The 20381-nt window shown below is 40.1% G+C and overlaps 1 protein-coding gene across 7 annotated transcripts in view; it reads left to right on the forward strand.

The window, feature by feature from the left end:
• Positions 1 to 3442: 3442 nt before the first annotated feature.
• Positions 3443 to 20381, forward strand: part of CREM (cAMP responsive element modulator) — a 35417-nt gene continuing 18478 nt past the window's right edge. For 2 of the 7 annotated variants that reach the window (XM_005518678.3, XM_014248508.2), the window contains exons 1-3: positions 8303 to 8355; positions 8923 to 9040; positions 16333 to 16479. In XM_005518678.3, the coding sequence (XP_005518735.1) occupies positions 8318 to 8355; positions 8923 to 9040; positions 16333 to 16479 (303 nt within the window). In that variant the 5' untranslated portion in view covers positions 8303 to 8317. Of the gene's footprint in view, positions 3572 to 8245; positions 8356 to 8922; positions 9041 to 16332; positions 16480 to 20381 lie in introns of those variants that run through there. The other 5 variants (XM_005518679.3, XM_014248507.2, XM_005518680.3 and 2 more) reach the window with 5 other exon arrangements.

The raw sequence follows: 20381 nt of genomic DNA on the forward strand, positions 1-20381 counted from the left end.
CCTTAACACAGTTTAGGGAAGAAGACATTACAAAATATTTATAATTACACAGATGTGTAACTTTAAAAAAAAATCTATATACTTTTGAAAAAATATATTTACAAAGCTTTTACCTTTTACAATACTGTCCAATGTTTATCTTTCTAAGGGTGTGCCATTTCTTTTTCTATTTGTGAGACAATGGAAAACAATATTTTTCTTGCATTGCTAGGAGTTTATAAAAGAAAAGAATAGGTAAAATAAATTATTAGTCTTCTATTTTATACTCATTGAAGTGTACTTCTTGCCTAATCTGTTCTCTGTTTCAGACTGATCAGGATTCTGTTGCAGCATGCAGATATTGGCTACTTCTGACTTTCATCACATTTACAAAATAAATTGTGAAATCAGTGGCTGTGCGTTGACAGCACTTTCCTATGACCACTCTGCAAGTTCTGCACTTGTCCCTCTATTTCCTTGCAGGCAGTGAATGAGCAGAGGTTATTCAATGATCAGCTAAAATTGGAGTGGTCCATGAGGAGACCTGTGGTGAAATTATTGATCAGTAAGTATCAGTATTATTTCAAACAGGATAATACCAGTCTATTTTTCTGTCAGTTTTACATGTATTGTGTTCAGATGTCTGGATTCTAATTAAAGAGAAATTGACAACTAAGCTAGGTAGCATATCCATTTTGATGTCGTTGTTTATTCCAAGACAATCCATGAACTTTCTTACAAGAAAACTAAACAGGTGTTTCATAAGATTAGAACTGAAATGTATGAAATTCTTTCAATCCCCTTAAAAAAAAAATCTATTTAAAAGATAGCAGCTGTGAGACCCATATGTAGAATCAGTTATCTGAAAATTACACATATAGCATTCCTACTGATGTAATGTGCATTGGTGAAGTATTTGTGTTCTCTGCAAAGAGGACCATGTTTCTTTTGGTGTCAAATGAAGTTGCTCCAACCCCCTGCTCATCTATTACCCTCCCTGGTTAAGGTAGTACTTCTCTCTGTGTGATGGTGCAGTGGATCAGACTTAAGAATTGATCCAGATTTAAAGAAACTTACTGGCTCTGCCCACCAAAGTTAAAAAAAAAAAAAAGAAAGAAAAAAAAAGATGTTTTGAGTTAGAAAAGATGACTCAGGCAGTCATTCTGATAGCAGCAAAGAGTCTGGATTTCAAGTTTACGTTCTTACGTAAATTATGAAAATCATGACAAATCCTGACTTGTGTGGCCTTATGGATTGCTTTTGGTCTCAGTGTTTGAGATTAAATGGGTTCTCATTCAGGAATTGATCCCAATTTAAAGAGAACTGTTTTTAGTTGAAGTGAGCACTTTTGTGGCACAGGTCAGTCTGGCCTCAGGCAAGAAACACAGTACCCCAGCCCTGCTGCAGTAAGAATGTAACAGTTGCTTTTCATTCCCTTCCTCTTCCAGCCCACCAACTTCAGCGAGCTGCATCAAGAGCCAGACCTGGTTAGGCATCTTTGTATCGCCAAGGTCTAAGTCCCTCTGGCAGCTCACTTACTCCTCTGATACACATCATTATGAGAAAAGCAGTATAAATAGTAATAAATTCTTAGTTAAACATTTCAAAGCTGTTTATGACTTACTTGAAAGCTAAAAAAAACCCCTGCTTGTCCAAATCCAGGCCCTAAGAGTTCATGGAAATTCTCAGTTTGTTTACAGGTAATTCACTCCAGTGGTTTCCATTATTTAACACACTCGTTTGAAATTTCTTCCTGTTTGTAATAAGACTTCTACCTTCAAAAATATTTTTGAGGTGCTGCTAATATCCTAAGTGACATTTTTGGCTTTTTGAGTATACAAGGCAAAATTGGAATTTCTTCCAAAGGTTTCAGCAGAGTAATTCTCAGTAGTTTAACACTTTCCTGTTCATTTGGTTATCTTACTATTTTAACAAATATTTTTAATTGACACATCTTCTAATGAATGAGCATAACAATAGTGTATGTAATGGGTGAGTTCTTAATTAATTATGGGAAGAGAAACTCCTATTTAAAAACCCAGAACAGACACAAAATATATACGTAACAAAGGGAGGGAAACAGAACTCAAAACAGGAAGGGGGTGTTCGATATCTCAAGAAAGGAAATGTACGATGAAAACAAAAAACTTGCACAAGCAATAGTGATAATTGAAGAATCTGTATTTTTTCCACTGGATTATGAATTTGATGGCTATGATAAATAACTCCTGTGAAGCAAATTAAAGAACTAAATGCTTAAAGGCAAAACCTTTGCAAATAAATATGATTCATCTCTTATGAAGTCAGAGATAAGAGTTATTTGTTTTTTAAAAAAACACAGGAAATCCATACGCAGGTTCTCTCCATGCCATGAATAAGACTGAGTGTTTGACCTGTGTGGACTTATCACCAATCCTGACACACACATCCTCCAATTCTTCAATCACAATGAGTTATGTGCAATTAACTTAGTAGGTTTTTCATGTTTATTTACCACACTGAGTAGTTTCTCACAGTATGAAAAAAAAAAACAAAAACAAACCAAAACATAAAAATGTGTAAATACATTACGTAACTTCAGAATATACGTGCAGTGATGTATAGACATCCAAGTTAAAATATATTTCAGTAGAATCCCTTTTTACACTACTTTGTAAAATACTGAGCAGCAATAACACATATGATGTTCAAACACCGCTAGTAACAAAGTTTATGGCTTACTCATGTATTTCATTTTAGTGTTACTAACCCTGAGTTGACGGGCCCTGCGCTCCCGGCAAAGGACGTGCTCACACCTACAGCACAAATCCAACATGACTCAGGATATTTGGACGTAATCCCGCGGCAGCGAGCGGGGAAACACGCACGTCGCTCCCTCTTGTTGCCTCTTGGCAATTTCAGATTTCTTTAGCCAAATAAATGTAAAGTACTATGTCATACCATGAATGACTGATGTAAGGAACGTGCTTTTACTGAACAGATTCACACAACAACCTGCAGGCAACACCTCGGCGTGGCGGCCGCTGGGCAGGTTTCCGCGTCCCTCAGGGCTCCGGCACCGCCCAGGGGACAACCCGGGGTTGTGTCGCGTCCCTTTCCTAGGTCAGCGCTGGGACAGCTGGGGCTGGACCCTGCAGGGGGCCCCAGCCAACCGCCCTTATCGGCGGGGCCCGGCCGGCGCGGCGAGCGCTGGGCACCGCCCCGCTATCGCACGCCCGGAGCGCGGCCCAGGGAGCGCGGCGGCCCCGCGGCTGCCCCGGCTGTTACCGGCCGCCCCCGCCCCCGGCAGCGCGGGGCCGCCCCGCCCGCACCGCGTCCCGCCCCGGCCAATGGGCGGCGCCGGCGGGGCCCCCGCGGCGGCGGTTGGTCAGCGCCGCGGCCGTTGCGCCCCGCGCCCGCCCGGCGCCGCCGCCCGCGCGCGGCTCCGCCTCCTGCCGCGGCCGCTGGCGCTGGGAGGCCCCACAGACGCCATTTCCTCGGCGCCCCCGCGGCGGCGCGGCTGCATCAGCGCTGACGTGAGGCCGACGTGCGGCTCCGCCCGGCTCGATCCCCCCCACCCCCTGTGACGGGGGCAGCACGTACAGGGCGGCGGGTGAGTGCGGGAGGGGCGGGGACACGTGTGCGCGCAGCCCGACCCCCCGCGGGCCGGGAGCGGGGCAGCGCGGAGGGCAGCGGGCGGCGCGGTGTTGCGCTTGGCTTAGCCCCGCCGCGGGAGCGCGCAGGAGGCGGCGGTGGCGCGTCCCCGTCGGCAGCCGGGAGCGCGCTGTGCTCAGGGACGGCCGCGCAGAGCCCGCACGGCGCTGTGGGGCGGCCCCGCATCCCGGGAAGGACTGCGCGGACCGCCGGCTCCGTGCAGCCCGGGAGCCACGGCTATCGCCGGGCTCCGGCAGGCGGTGGCACCAGCCCTTGCTCGGTGCACCGGCTCGGCTCGCCCGGCGTTGCGGCTCGGAGCGGGAATAGAGCCTGCCCGCTGCGGGCAGAGCGCCCCGGACGGCCCGTCCTGGGGCCCTCGCGGGGCTGCCCCAGCCAGGGGGAGCGGGGGTACCCGGTCGCCTTTACCCCTTTGTCCGTTAATCCCGGTTATACCCTTGCCCACAGGGCTTTCGAAGCTGTGTCAGAACAAGTGGGGAGGGATCACAGTGGTCTTCGTGAGTCCGAAGTCTTGCTTAAAACTTTGAGCATTTCGTCTGCATCCCCCACTGCTGCGATAGCATCATTATTGGTGCTGAGTGCAGCCGCGTGTTGAGCAATTCCACGGGAGCTGGTGGTTGATCCTCTGGCCTACCCAGGGGCTGGTTGGGCCCTTGTAAAGGGGAGCCGTGTGTCCTCTCACAGCCGGCTCTGCACCGTCAGGATGGTTGAGGCGGCAGGTGCCGAGTGGCCGGGTAGCGTTGCCTATGCTCAGAGTAATGCCACGTTGGGGTTTTAAGATTTTGGGGTTTAGTGTTCAGGGAAGAAAATAGGGAAATATTGAGAGTGTAGGGGACACAAGAAACTTAGTGATGAAGCTCTGGTGCTACTGAAAACTGAAAGTTTGCACTTTCAAAATCGGGTCTGTTGTGCTGCTGCACATTTTACTTGACTGAATTCTGTGACCACCTTATCAGCTGGTGTCCTTCATGCCACCAGGGTGGTAAAAGAGTTATTACAGAGTTTATACTCGAAAATACAGTGCTCTTCTGAAACGAGTGCATTCCGACAGTTTCCACACTCACTGTGGGGCCATCAATAAATGCAAAACAGGTGTTTGTAAATTCGCATTCTTGCTTTCTAGCAGCTCCCCTGTGAATAAAAGTCGTTAAAGAGGTTTGAAACAAGGGCTGAAACATATTTTTCAGCCCCTTACGATTGATTTCCTTTGTATCAAACCACCTTTGTAAGCAGTCCCTGATGTATAAAGGATGGTTGAAATAAAAAAGTTGTTTTTTAAAATGTCTCCGGGTATTTATTTAGATAGTCACACACTTCCAGTTATATAAAATACTGTAGCAATCTGCTTTTGCACTATAATTTCACCAATTATATTATTAATTAATTATATTAATTAGTTATTTAATAGGGATGCTATTCTCCATCTCTTACCTATGGGCAAAAATATAAAAATTTCACACCTTTAGCTGTAAATTGCTTTGAATTTTCTAGGAAAAAAATTCTGGTTTCCTCTAGCTGATTCCGTCTGTCAGATTTCTCCTGTCAGGGGTGGTTCTTCTGATTGCAGTTGAAGAAGCTTTTGATTTCCACTGTATGCATTATCTTGATCAGTGTTTATCTGCTACTGGCCTGCTTTCCATTAGTCTCAGTGACTACAGTAAACATGTGCTTAGATATGTTGAAATGTTGCTAGTTGGGTAACAGTTAAACTTCCTGCCAGATCCGGAAGATCTCTTTGCAATGTTGTAGGAAGAAGCAGGTATCTTTGTTTACATTACGGAAAGCCATTTTTGTCCCCTTTTTATGTGGGTGTAGAGGTATAACTTGTTTATTAATTTGAAAATCCAGACTAGTATTTAAAGTTATTGTAAGCAACTAAGATAAAAAATATAAGAAAAAAATTGTATTAGTACTGAGTATTAGACTAAAATGTGTATATAATTAGTCATACAATGAAGAAAAACATTATATGATTCTAAACAGGACCCAAGACCACCTACTTTAGACTATTTGCTTAGTTTTCCTTTAAAAATAGAAGGAAGGTAATGTAAGCTTTTAAGTGTGATGTGTACTGCTACTGATAGACTTTTATAAAGGATTTTAAAGGCTTGATGGAAAATTCTGTTTATCTTTCTTGAAAACTTAAAAGCAATGAATGCGTTAGAATTTGCTTGCAATGCAGACTGATGAGTGTGATATGAGTGAAAACTTTTCTGAATTGGATTAGTAATGGTTTCATGCCACAGTCTGCATTACTGATGTTTCAGAAAAAGCACAGTTATAATATTGCTCACTATTTTTTCTGTGTATTTATTAAATAGTTTGATGCATTCATGTTGACATGATACATAGTACAGGAAATAAAAACCCTGTATAATTCAGGTTATGAGAGTGCTCTGAAGACTGTGACAACAGAGTCTGAAATTCAGGAGTTCCTTGGCATGCCTGGTCTTGAGCTGTGTACGAGCCCACATGACCTGGCACAGCTCAGTGTGACTGTGCCACCTCTGACCCTGTCGGCTCAAATGACTGCAGCTGACCTGCTCCTGCCAGTTCAGTGATCCCATGGTTATGTCTATTGAAGATTCCTAATCTTGTAACATGTCTGAATTGTGATACTAATGTGCTACAGTTTGTCTTAAGTCATCTTTCTCACTGAAATTTTATACCAAGATAGCTCGTGAACCTTTTAAAATTACTCAAATACTTTTTCTTTTTTTTTTTTTTTTAGGCTGTGTTTGAATCTTTATATTTGGATGTGGTTTTAAGTCAAGTCACTATTTGGTCACAGAGGTTGTCAAAAAGAAGCAGGTTTGAGCTTATTTAGGAAAGGTATTTTGCTATGTTTCAGAGAAGTGATTGCATTTTATGGCAAATTTTCAGACTTTACTCCACCCTGCAAAAGTTTTCAATTAAGCAATAATTTGTATTACAAATCAGAATATACACAATTCTAGATGGAAAATATATATAAATTCTAGGGTTTTCCATTTATATCATAAATCTTAATTATGTTTGTCAGTCCTCTGACATGTATAGTTCTTGCTGTTGTTTTTCTAATTAAAGAATCAAAAAATACACCCCTTTCTCTGTATTGCATTTTGCAAAATAGGAGGAGTGACATTGTCTGATTTTCTGCTGCGCTGATGTTTTTTTGGTAGCTTTTTGCTAACTTAGTGCAGCATTGCAGGTGAAGAGTCTTGGGGAGAAAAATCCTGATAAATTAGTAGAAATAAGTACATTTTTATGCTGTTCTGCAATCAGTGAGAAATTAAGCTAAAAATTAGTAACAAAATCTTTTCCGTGATGAAAAATGGCTCTTTCTGGGTAAAAATTCTATGAAATACATTCAGTGGGAAGAAAAGTACTTGCGTATTTTGTTGTTTGTTTTTGGTGTTTTTTTCAACAGTAGGTTTTCTGTGACGGATGGCTCTGGATGCAAAAATACTTCAGGGCCTTCATAAAGTTAATTATTTTTGACTATATTCCTATCTTCAGGAAGAGATTACAATTAATATGTTGCCAGTACCTATGCATTAATCTTTCGTGGTGTGTGAGCTATTCTGAAGCTTATTCTTCATGAACCATATAGACCTTCATATTTGAGACTTCATGGGTGGCCCTTGTTTACAAAGGAAGAACTTTCTTTCCTACTTTATTATTGTTATTATATTGTACATATATAAAACAAGAATAGTTTAACTAGATAACATCTTCTTATAGGAACTTATGGTGAAAAGTGTGGTGACAATATTTTCCTCAGAGTTGTTAGACTTTGGTGAATTTCAGTAGATATTTAATAAAATTGTAGCTAAAGAGAAAGATAATTAGTTGTAACTAGCAAGACAAAAATGTAGAAAAATTTTAGGTGTAAAATAGCTCCCTATGACTCTAATCTGAATTAATACTGGCATAGGGTACATAACTTCTCTGAGCAGAAATACTCATGTTAACTCATAAAATATTGCATTGTTTTGCAACTTGGCTACCTTTAGCTGTAGCACTGTTAAGTCTTGTCAGTACAGTACCATTGAAGGCATATGAGCTCGAAATATGCTTCTCTGCATCTTTTCATATTTTCATGCCTTTATTTTGGGCAAAAATTTGATTTTTAAAGAAACAATAAAATTTATTCTCTTCAGAGACTGTGGAATGTTCTGTAAAATAGTGCCGCAAAAGGAGTTTTGTTTACATTTAATTTGATTCAATGTAGTTAACTTACAGCTTGTAGGACTAAATTCCAGAGACTCAGAGTCAGGTGGGTAGCAGTTCTTGACTGCCTCTTGCAGCTCTCAGTGTAAGTCCTGAGAAGAAACCAAAGTAACTGTCAGCCAGTTGAAAGAATTGAACTTTGACTTCAGTCAGGCCTGGCGTCCCCTGGTTACAGAAACTGAACCTGGGGAACCGAGATTTGCTGCCTCTTAAATACCTCAACTAATATAATGTCTTCCTTTTGCGGCTGTCAATTGGTTGTGTAAGTAGGGTGTAGGTGGGAGCGTGCCTGCAGGGCATCCTGCCTGCCTCTGCCTGACACTATCCTGTCTCTGTTCTGTTTGTAAACTGACCTGTTACCATGGCAATGTTTGACATCACCTGTTCAATGTTGCACCTTCAGTGCAGGATTTGGTAGGAGAGAAAGGGAGCCGAAGAGATCCAAGCTCTTGTTTTAAAACTCACACCTTCCATTATGACTAAGTGTGCCAAGAAATATCGAAAAGGAGTCAGGTAATTGCATTTTTATATAGCGGATATTTAGCAGATTTGGAAGTTAGCTCTATGAAGTTTAAAGTCTTAGTTTAAATTGAGGGTCAGCAAGTTGCTTATTTTTCAATGAAATCTACCCTACTTTTAAACCTTTAAAGTGAGAAGAATTGTGACTCTTGAGCCGTGAATAATTTACAGACAATTCAAGCGTAGACGCTTGCAGGGAATAGGTATCTTGGAAGATTGAAGAGGGCTTGTAGCAGCCCATGGCTGCTGGACAGCTTGGGGCTAAAGGGACCTTCTGTGGGCAGCACTGCCAGCATTGCATGTGACCCTGGGACTCTGCTTGTCCCTCCCTGAGAACCATGTCCAGAACTCCCTGCAGCTTTCCAAAATACTTGTTTTAGAGCTTCTAGCTATATGAGTGAATATTTTAATACAGGGGAATGAAGAAAGGACTTCAGTTTGACAGAAACATATTTATTTTCTGTCTGTTTGAAGTATAAAATAGTTTGGCATTATTCTCCCTAGCTGCCTGATATATCTGCCTGTACTGAGTTATTTAAATGTGTATGTACTTACTTTTAGACTGATGACCATGGAAATGGTTGAACAGGATGACAATGCAGTGGATTCTATTACAGAGAGAAGTGCTGGTCACCTTCCGAATCAGCCAGGCCAAAGTCAGATTTCCTCAGGATCTGAGGTAAGTTGAAATGTGGAAAGATCAGAAGAATCAATGAAGTGATATTCAGAGCTGCTATGGTTTTTAAACTATCAGTTTGTATGGCATTCTTATGTTTTATAAATCTTGGTATTAAGTAGGAAAAATATAGCAAAGGTATACTGGAAACTGCCTTCAGTAGTTAACAAAAGACTAATATAACATCAGGTCTGTTAACAGGTAACATTTTTAGGAGCCCTTTTGGACAAGGGTGATCAGTAGATACACGGGTTTTTTCCTTTTATGTTCACAAGATGGTTGTTACAGAGATGGGATACAGTCTTAAAGAATTGTGGTGGCTACAAGATCAAACATATCTAAACCATTTGTGTATCTTGAAGATGTGTTGTATAACGAAAATGAAAACATGAATAAAAATAACCATGGTTCTCTCCTAGTTCCAGTTTTTGTACAGAATGTATTTCATCTAACTGCCAGTACATTTTTAATGTGTGCTTGTTTTGTTTCATCCCTGTGTATCCAATGACAGTGTTTAGGCTTCTAAAAGCATACTTTACATGTTTTCTACGGTTGCTCTACCTGGATTATTCTTTGGTAGTTAATAGATAAAAGATTATATAGTACCAATTCTCAAACATTAAAAATATGTACTGAAACATTTGGCACTTGAGAGAAATAGTATTCCTGATAGTACCAAGATTAACAGCTTCAGAAAAGTGTATGGACCACTTAAAAGTTAGTTAAATAAATAGTTTGTTAGATAAAAGAGCTGATTTTAAAAAACGTCTTACAGAATTTTTTCATCATTGGAAGTTAGAAGTTACTTGCTAAGATCTGATGCCATGTATTTGGTGTGTTAGATACTTTATTCACATTATAGATATATTTTTAAAACTGAAAGCAGCTGCTCTTTTTGTCAGATCTTTAGACACAAAGTAGACTGCAAAATATTTATCAACCTTTTTTTGTTGGTTTTGATACATACAGCATTAGGAATATTGCTTCTGCAGCTTTTTCTTTTTTTTTTTTCTTTTTTTTTCTTTAAGAATTTTGTTTTGTTTGCTCTGTTGATGTCATCCCCTCATCTCTTTTTTAGTAGTTCTGTTCAAATTTTCTGTTTTAACTTCATAGGATGATTGATGTGTAAAATCTATAGGCTTGTGTAATAGTCTCTGGAGAAGACAGCTGTGAATTCTGTCACTTGGGATTTTTAATGTTGATTCAGAGACAAAGATGTCACTAATGCTGTAGGAGAATTTTGCACTCCTATATTATGCAGTGTATAACACTTTTCATGTTTGACTGCATTTAATGCTTGAGTACTGTGTGTGAAGGTTCAGCTAGCTATATAGTCTCATATCTTCCAGTTAAAGTGAGTAACTGAAGTATTGATGAATCTCCTTCAATTAATGCTAAACCAAAACACATACCTCAGTTTGAAGGCTGAGTGTACCAGTCCAGAGTTGGCATCTGGAGTCCCTTTTTTTTGTCTCAGAGAGCTGTCCTGGACATGTCAGAGCTGCTCGGTGCAGGTAGCTGGAGCTGACCTCCCTCTCCTGGGCTGCCAGACAAGCAGGGTTGGTGCTCCTGTCCCACTCCGAGGCCTCCGGGAGCTGCGAGGGCTCCGGGCCTGTGCCCATCTCCTCAGCCTCTGGCTCCTGCAGCCTGCAGCCCTCACATGCCCTCAGTGCCTTCAGGCTGCTCTGCCACAGCATTTGGTGTGCTAAAACTGCCCAGACGGAACACTGATCGCTGGCAGGCTTTGTTGAGACGCTCCTTTGGCTTAAGATGAGTAGGATTTTCTTAGTCTGTGTTCCTACCTGGCTGGCTTGGAAGGTGAGGCGCTTTCTCATGGAGACTTGGGCCTGGGTGTTGAGCGGTTAAAGCCCACCGGAGGCCCCTGTATGGGACATCTGACTGGTTTTGTGGTGGTCCAGATGGGAAGTTCTTGTGTTTCTGAGGAATTCATGGCTGTGCCACTGGTCCAGTGCCTGTGTGTTTTGACTGTTAGAGAGGAGTACAGACCTCTCTCCTTCTTTGGCCTGTGGAGGAGTGCAGTTAAGAGAAGACAACACTACAAGTGACTGAAATATCTTGTGCCAACTTCCAGTCATCCCTCTTACTGACTTTGTGGCAAATGTACAGAAATAAGAGAAAAGAATGACTTGATTCTTATTGAGAGCTAAAATGCCTGGTCACTGAAACTGAGGGCTCCTTTTCAGATATCTCCAAGGGAGTGGGGGGGATGGCAGCTTTGTGTTTTTTCTAGCAAAATATTTGTTCAACCTTGGTTTTTGTCAGTCAGAAGTAAAACATTTTAATATATTGTCTTTTAATTTGGGGTTTTCTGTGTATTATCAAAGAAATAATTGTAGAAAGGTCAAGCTTGAGAGAAACCTTTTACGATTATCTAGTCTGACCTGCCTGTGTAAGAAGCGTCAGTCTGAACTGTGTTGGGTTATAAATATCTCCAAGGATGGAGTCTCTAGAACCTCTCTGGGCATCTGTACCAGCAGGTGACTACCCTTCCAGTAAAACAGGTGGAGTTTTTATGTCCAGATGGAATGTAATGGTTTTTAATGTGCTTGATATTTAATTGAATTATGACTTTGGCCAGGGAGTGACTAGCAAAATGCTGAGGGATTCAACTACATAGGAGGTGAGCACCTTTTATTTTCTTCTTCTTGGCGGGGGGAAGAAGCTGACTTATTTTCCCCTCCTCTCTAGGCTTTTAAAAGAAATACCTGCTATTTAGTTTTAAAGGATGGATCAGGTACTCCATAAGATGATAATCTCTAGAGGGCAGAGTTTGTTTTGTGCTGAAGCATTTTTAATGTCTCCCCTGTTGGGAGAGAGAGGAGACATTAAGAATGTGTGGGCTAGAGCTTTATGTCGTGATGGGGATAACCTCCAAAGCGAAGAAGGGCCTATTATAAATCATTTATAGAGAAAAAATAGTGTTTGCACTATTTTCTTAGCTTGTGTCATAGACATTTCTATATTCTCTTGCAATTTTTTGGTGCTGAAAGTAAAATTACTTTTTATACTAAAGCAAAAATGAGAAAATTTGAAACTAGCAAAAACTGGATGTACTTTTTGTCCATTAAATGGTTATTTTTAAAATAAAATGTCCTCCTATAGAATCAGTTTATAGCATTTCTGTGGATGGATTTTTCATCATTTTCAGACGGATGTTATTTCTTGCATCCATCACTTTTAGCCAGTTGATGAATTGACATGGTAATGTTTTTTGTGATCCAGCCACTGTAATAAATAGGTAAGAAAGTAAAATTATTGGTGGCTGTCTTTAGAAGCGGTTGAAAATGTGCAGAACACCAGTACAAAAGCTTGATGGCCTTGAGGGAAGAGCAGAGGTGCAAGATGGAAAATTTCTCAGCCTGTTTTGAGATGAGCTCCATGGGTTGTCTTGCATGCACAGATCATTTGTTTCTACACATAGAGCTGTACTTAAAAGAAGTTAATTTGTGTTGGAATATCCTGATAGTGTTGATGATAGTCAAACTTACATCTTGAAACATTTATATCTGCAATGGTATTCAAAGAGAAATTAGTCATTCCTTTTGCAGGATTTCTGGAAGCCATACTGCATTCTGCATTGCTCTGTGCTCAGCTACACTAAATATAACAATGTACTTTAGCCTTTCTCAGGTTTGATAAAAACACTTTCAGTAGTGTTTTCTTTTTTCTTTAATCCTGCATCTTGATTCGCTCTACCTCTTTGATTCACTTTTTGTTAACTTTACTGTCTGTCAGTAGGGCTGTCTGCTGACCTTGTCTGAGATACCATTTGTTGACCTCTTGGTGCTGGCCCTGAATTAGACATATGTCAGGGTTTGCAATGTGAGAACTGCTGTCAGAGAGCATAGGGAGATTTTCAGGGATATTTTCAGAGCCTGGAGTGCGTAGCTTATTGTAAGCTGGGACTGCTCAAGTTTAGCACTTTGCGGGGGATTGTCCTTGTGGGCTCTTGACATCAAACAGTGTTAAATCTTGCTCCCTAGGGATTGAGACTGATAGTTTGCTAGGCTGTTGTAAGTAAGGCTCTAAAACCAACCTGCCAAATGCAAATGTTGGCCATTTTCCAAAATTGATGCTAGAGAATTATAAATGTGCAGCTATGTCACCATTTTGTGCTCTCTTGAAGCGCATGGTGGCACCAACATGTCTGGACTCAGCCTAACCTTATTTTCCTTAAAAGTAGGTGCTTCTATTTTGGCAGTAGCTTTGGAACTGATCAAAACATCTGTCTCCAGCTTTTCCTCATAGAGGCTACTCAGTGCCCAAGCGTGGCAGGTCCTTTGTTCTTTTGTTAGGTGAATCCAGTGTGGATTTGCCTTGACTTTTCTAGAATTACTTTTCACTTTACTTTTAGAGTCCTCGTAGTATTTAGAGTCTACAGCAGGGGCAGAAATCAGATGGGCCTGTGTCCTGTGTTCTTCATTTGGCAATGTTGAAGGTATGAGGGGTTGAATGTGAAGGTAATAGTACTTATCCTATCCTTAGGGAAAGGATATCTGACATTCACAGGGTCCCCAGGATAACTGTTCAGATAGACCATGTATCTTGAAGTTAGATAAGTGACGGGCAGCCTCTTTCTCTGCATGGGTGTGTGCCTTATTAGGAAGGTAGTACCTGATTGTTCTTGCTGGCTACTTTTCTCTCCCCACATAGAAGAGAGAGCACTTACATTTCCAAATATCTGAAATATGGGACCATACTGCTATTATGGGTTGATATTTGTTGAAGCTGTTGGACATGATGGTTGCATGCCTAGGAGCATCAAACCCATAGAACGTGTTAAGCTTCCCTTCAGCCTCTGTGTTCCTGAGTTGCTTTTGTGGCTTGTTTTCAGTTGCTGTGCCAGACAGTCCTTGAAGTAATAATGTTAAAGGTAGCATTGCTCATCACTGATGTCAGAAAGAAATTTCTTTGCCAAGTCTGTTTCAGTCAGGATTTATGCATGATAGCATGAAAATGTTCTAGTATTTCAGTTGACACAGGAATATTCAGCTTGAAAACTGTAAAGAGAAATCTGAATCAAAATTCTAATAATAATTTCCAATATCTATAAAACTGATGCAGAATATGAACCTTGAAAATTATATAATACTACCATCTCCTCTTCCCTTAGCACTTAGCCTCCTTCATTTATTTTCATACCTGAATTAATGGTAATATAAAAATTTCTTGCCAAATTGTAAACTTTAGTCCAAAGGAGTATTAGCTGAGTGAGGTTTTCTCTCTTTTTTCTTTTCTCTTTTTTTTTTCTTTTTTTTTTTTTTTTTCCCTGTGGGATTGTACTGAATAGGGAGTTTTAAAATGAATGTAGTTTCTTAATCTCAAGTACTGGATTATTTCCTGATTATGTTTGACTGACCCATTGTGTACCAGCAACAAACTTCTAAACTGTTCGCCTTTTACTGTTTCATGGCAGTTTTACTCAGAAAGTTAATTTCTGACGCACTGAGTATTGTACCAAATTGCAATTCTCACAAAAAGAGCAGTAAATGGAACGAATTGGTGAAATTGCTTTTATAACGTTTTGAAAAGTTAGCATGCTTTGTAAACACTTAGTCTGCTCTGTGATGGCTCCTTGAAGCTTTGGTAAGCTTTGCCACATAGTAAATTATACTCTTCAGATATTTGAGACTAATCTCATAAAATCTCAAATCTTTAATTTGAGATTTTAGAGTTTAATATCAAATATCTATTTCTGACAAATTTCTCATAGTATTAGTATTTGTTGAATAGGTTGGGAAGAAGGTTTGTATGTCCTATTTCCCTGTTACCATTTCATACCATTTAAGGAATTGTTTAAGAAACTCATTTCAGGGTTAAAAATGCCCTCAGTTGTTCTGTTTTTTGAAATGGTTCAGTTTCCTATAACATTGAATAGTTGTATAGTGAATGTTGACAAGATCTTGTCTTTGTTTCCTAGAAACATTTTTTCTTCGAGGTAATTTGAACCAATATCAGGACTTTTTGGTAGCAGTGCAACTTAATAGTAGTTAAAATTTTTCACTTGCTTCAAGGAATTATTTACTAGACAAGCAGTATCTTATGGATCAGGAATGAAAACTACTTTTATATTTGGATTAAAAAAGACCACTTCAGTGTAAATACATAAAAATTACAAAAGTTTCTTTAACTGTTCTTTTTTTTTCTTTTTAAATATTCAGCATTCTTCATGTTTTTCTTCTTACTCTCATCTTATTTTACATTTACTGCTCTTACCAGATACCTTTGGAGCTGAGAACAAAGCTAAGAAGGGAATAATAACAGAATTTTATATTTGAGTCCAAGTTCATTGTTGAATGTGCAGAATATAGAAATAAGGCTTTTGAATGCAGTTTAATTGAAAACCACAGTATTTCTTTTTATGATATGGTTTATATTTGTCATTGTCTTCCTTTTCTGAGTTTAGAGATGTTTCATCACACAAGTTGAGATCAATTGTAGTGTTTTCCATTTGCATCACTACTTGTTTCTGCTAATAGATTTAACAGTAATAGCAGAAATATTGAACCGTTTCTTAGCCCATAGGTGTTAAGCTGTTTCTCAATGCATTCGTCCTCAGCACTGAGGGTTGAGAGCCACAGGCTGGGGAGAGCTGTTCTATGGCTGTGCTAGGCTCAAGGAAATTCAGCTATTCTTTAGTTTTGTTGTTTTGAAGCACTGACATACTCCAGCTCTTTTTCTTGATATATATAATTATATACAAACTAAATCAATTTACAAAACCTTGTATGGCTGTATTTAACAGGGTGATTTTTTGCTATCTGAAGAATTCTCATGTCTCTTGAGACATCCATCTAAAAAGCATAACTTCTTACCTATTCAGCAAAGCAAAACTAAAGCAGTTCTAGATTTTTTTTTCTTAAGAACATTCTGCCCTTTATGTTGTTGCAGACATTCCACACCAGTGAATATGCATGAATTTTGTTATGGTTCTGGAGGTTCTTCCTGACCTTCATGCTAGCAACTGCAGATTTGGTGTGTGATGGCCGAGGGTTGGGTTTTTTTTTTGATTGAAAAGAAAATACAAAGTCTCTGGAGGAAAAAACAAATAATTGTAGTTTGTTAGGGTACAGTTTTAAGATTTACAGACCATTTGGAGAGTTACATGCCAAACTTCTACTAGTAAAACTAATTTATTTTTGTTTGATAATTATCTGCATCTAAGCTATTTTAGATGTGGCAACAAAATCAGTTTATTTTAGCTATCACTTGTAAAAGCATTTGCTGAAGTCTTAAGGCGTCTTATTTAAACATGATGATTGTAATTTTTGCAGGTTTCTGTAGCTGCTTCCAGTGCTGGAAGAGGATCTCCAGCTGTAACTCTAGTGCAGTTGCCTTCTGGTCAAACTGTTCATGTCCAGGGTGTTATTCAAGCCACACAGCCCTCAGTCATTCAGTCACCACATATGCAAGCTATTCAGGTTAGCTTTTTTATTGTTACATTTTCATGAATATTTGGTACCTCATAATCCAACTGATTGTCAGTTTCTCTCCATTACAACCAGTGCTGCAAGATTTACTCAGATGGTGCAGGAAACAGCAGGGGGAAAGGTGGCAAGCATCCAACCAGCAGCAGCACTACAAGCATTGTGAAGCAATTCCTTAATGCTTCCTGTTTATCTTACAAGAAATTGTCTTGGAACTTGAGTCTGAACTTACGCAATAGCAAATTTGTGTCGTAACATGGCCTTACTTCAGTGTATCCTGCAGTTTTTGTATTTCGTTAAATTCTATGAAAATACTTTCTAGTATTTCTAATGAGACTATGAACTAATAAATTTTCACATATCTCCTATTGTATTATTGGAGAGGGTCTAGATGTAGTAGAAGTAAGCATATTATATCAAGTGGTTCCTTGTTTTTAAGCCCTATCAGACCCTGTTAGAGCATCTGGTATTGCTTTTTGTGGTTGTAGGTACGTAGATACCAAAAATACGGGCAGCCTCAAAACAAACATTTATGTGGCAAATGTTCACATGTTTGAACTTGCTGGAACTAGAAAACAGGAATTGGTGCAAAATGTGTAAGACTTTTCAGAGTTTTTAAAAAGTAGAAAAGGCAAGAGAAAATGAATTTGCAGTGTCTTGAAAATTCCTAGGCCTCTCATTGGTGTTTGTTTTCTTGTAGCAAGGAGGGCCTCTGCTGTAGTTTTATTAAAATCTGTTTGGGAAATGTCAACTGAATTGATTTTTGCTGATACAATTGATGTTTCTGGTAAGAGAGGTGATATGCCTCTCCCTGTTATGAGGGAAGGGGTTTACCTGTGGCCATTGCAACATGTTAAGGAAAAGCCATGCATTGTCAGTCTTGAGAAGCCTTTAATGTTAGAGGCTTCTAGTAACTTTCTAGTATAATAAATAAAAAGACATATATATGATTTATATCTGAGAAAAAGAATAAAACCATGATCAGATAGTGAAAATTTAATTGTTGAGCAGCATCACATAGATGATGACACCTTAAGGTTTTGAAATCCTAGATCACCATTGAAAGAAGTGCAGTAGATGTCAGTACTTGATCAAACTTGGAGTCAGAACAGAGTATTCAAAGTAAATACCCTTTTTCATTGGAATTCTTTCTAACTGTAAATTTCCTGAGTAACCTTTATTCAATAGGCACATTAGTAATTCTGTTTCTGTCACTGCTTTTCTTTAAGTCAGTGTAGTCAGGGCATGCATGCAAAGATAGAGGACTTTTTTCAAAGCTCAGAGGGAGAAGTTTCTCAGGAATCTCTTGCCAGCTGCTGCTGTGTCATCTTAAGAGAGTGGAAGTCAGCTATTTGTTGTATTGAGTGAACTCTGGCTGTCCACCCTTTCCCAAAGGAGTAGAAACAGGAAAGTTTTGTCCCAATTAATACTGACTAGTTAGTTCCAGGATTTTGCTTTGGTTTCATCTGGATAAGAAAGGGATTGAAGATGCTATAGAAGACTCCATTACAGAGAGTGTTCAGCCCTTCTGTGATCCTTTTCAGTACACTATCCTTCCATCTGTCATTTCCTCCAGATCATTTGGCTTCAACTTGCTACCTTCCCTCTGCCAGACAGTGGGGAACTTGGGAAATTAAATCAGTTTAAAAAAGAAATAAAGAAGTATGCTGGAGGTTGGTGTTGAACCTTGCATGACCTCTCCCTCACACATCTGCCATTTTCAACTGGAAGGTGCTCAGAAGTTTTTCTCATAATGCTGTTGCTTTTTAGATGAAAAAATACATTTACAGCATTCCTTATTGCTTTGTTAAATGTTGTTTTATTGTAGGAAGATATAAATTGTTATTTGACTTATTGCTTGCTCCCCCCCCTGTAGTGTATCAGGTCTTGGAAAGTCTTAACATGAAGTTATGTTTGAAGTTAAATTTGTTCAAATGCAGATGAAGTTGAAACAGGTAAAGTTGAAATCTGATTGACGTCCATGAAAAAATGGTTTGCTTGTTAACATTACGGACATGGTTGTTTGCCATTAGAGTGAGCTGAAGTCTTCATTTCTCTCTTTGTCGTGATGAAAATTAAAGCTTTTGAAATTTCTTGCAGAGAATGTCCTCTTCCATATTGTTGTGGTTTGACACCACGCTGCCAAATGCCAGGCACCCACCAAAGCTGTTCACTCACCCTTCCCAGCTACAGCTGGGCAGTGGAGAGAAGGTTTAACAAAGGGTTCACGAGTTGAGATACGGACTGTGAGAAAACACTCCAAGGGCAAAACAGGCTCAGCTTGAAGATATAAAGTGAATTTATTACTAACAAAATCAGAGCAGGATAATGAGAAGTAAAATAAGCCCTTAAAAACACCTTTTTTTCCCAGTCTCTCCCTCCTTCCCACTGACAGTGCAGGGAGACAAAGTGTGGGGGTTTTGGTCAGTTCATCACCCAGGGTTTTCCCCGGCTGCATGGGGACAGAAGCTGTTCCTCAGTGAGACTGAGCAGTCCCTCCCACGGGAGACAGTTCTCCATTAACTTCTTCAGCGTGGCTACAATCTATTGAGCAGCAATCCTCCCAAAACTGCTGCAATGTGAGTCACTGCCATGGGCAAACCATGCTCCCAAAACTACTGTGGCATGGATTATTCTCCTACGGGGTGCAATCCTCCAAGGACAGGCTGTTCCAACTTGGAACCAATACCTGTCTCTCTCTGGGTCTCCCGCTGGACCACTGCTTCCTGCAGGCATCCATCCACTCTAACATGAGCACGTCCCCCACGGGCTGTGGGTGGATCTCTGCATCCATCGTGGATCCGTGGGCTGCGGGGGCACAGCTGCTTCACCATCGTCCTCATCATGGCCAGCAGAGGAATCTTGGCTCCAGCGCATGGAGCATTTCCTCCTTCTCCACTGACCTCGGTATCTCTGTGTTGTTTCCATAATGTGTTCTCACCTCCTACGCTTTCCTGGCTTGAATTGAAACTGTACCCCCAACCTTTGTTTTTGATTTTTTCCTGGATATGTTAACACAGAAGCATTATAACCATCTCTAATAGGCCCAGGCTTGGCCAGTGGCGCATCCATCTGCAGAGCCATCATAGATTGGCTCTAATGGATATCATGGGAGCTTCTAGCAGTTTCTTAGAGAAGTCACCTTTGTGGCCCCTCTGCTACTAAAAAACAGGCTGTGCAAAACCAATACACATATTAAAATGCTTGAATCATCTTGTGATTTCCTTACCTTCTTCCTAAAGTATCACTGTTCCAAACTTCTTCAGCCGTCTCCACGAACTAGGAGGTCTGTTGGTAGCTGTTAGGGGAATATGACTATTTAAAGACAACTGAGGTCTTGTTTTTGAGCTATTTATTCTGGGACAAATAGATCATTTATTAACCTCCATGCCCCAGCAGAATGAAAATTTTGTTTTGAGTTAGGATGCCCAGGCTCTTTCTTGGCTGTGCAATATTATCTTACTTTAGAAGGATTATGCCAGAGCTTGAAGGTCAATCCATAAGGAGATTGCTGAAGGCATATTGAGAGGGAAATGTCTTTCAGGATTTCTCTCTGCTGCTCAGCATTGATCTGTCCTGCAAAAGGAGGAATACAAACTTCTTAAAGCACCTGTATCTCTGCAGTCAGCTCTGATGTCTGGTTTGGAGTTATCCATCTGTACACATGCAGAAGTAACTCTTATCCCCTAGGTGTCAGACACAGAGTTCTAACGTTTGTTGCATATTACCCAGCAAAATGAGGCTACATTCAATATTTTTACACAGAAGTGTAATGTAATAAAATTAATAAATGAAGAAACAATTTTGTTCTGCAATAAACAACAGTTCCTTCAAGGTATAGTTCTACAGGTTTGAGTTGTGTTGACCCAGGCCTATAAATTTCCAGAACCTTCTAG

Source organism: Pseudopodoces humilis, chromosome 1, assembly GCF_049639895.1.
Source record: "Pseudopodoces humilis isolate 2021_Gansu_Grassland_sample_001 chromosome 1, ASM4963989v1, whole genome shotgun sequence".
In the NCBI taxonomy this organism is placed as follows: Eukaryota; Metazoa; Chordata; class Aves; order Passeriformes; family Paridae; genus Pseudopodoces; species Pseudopodoces humilis.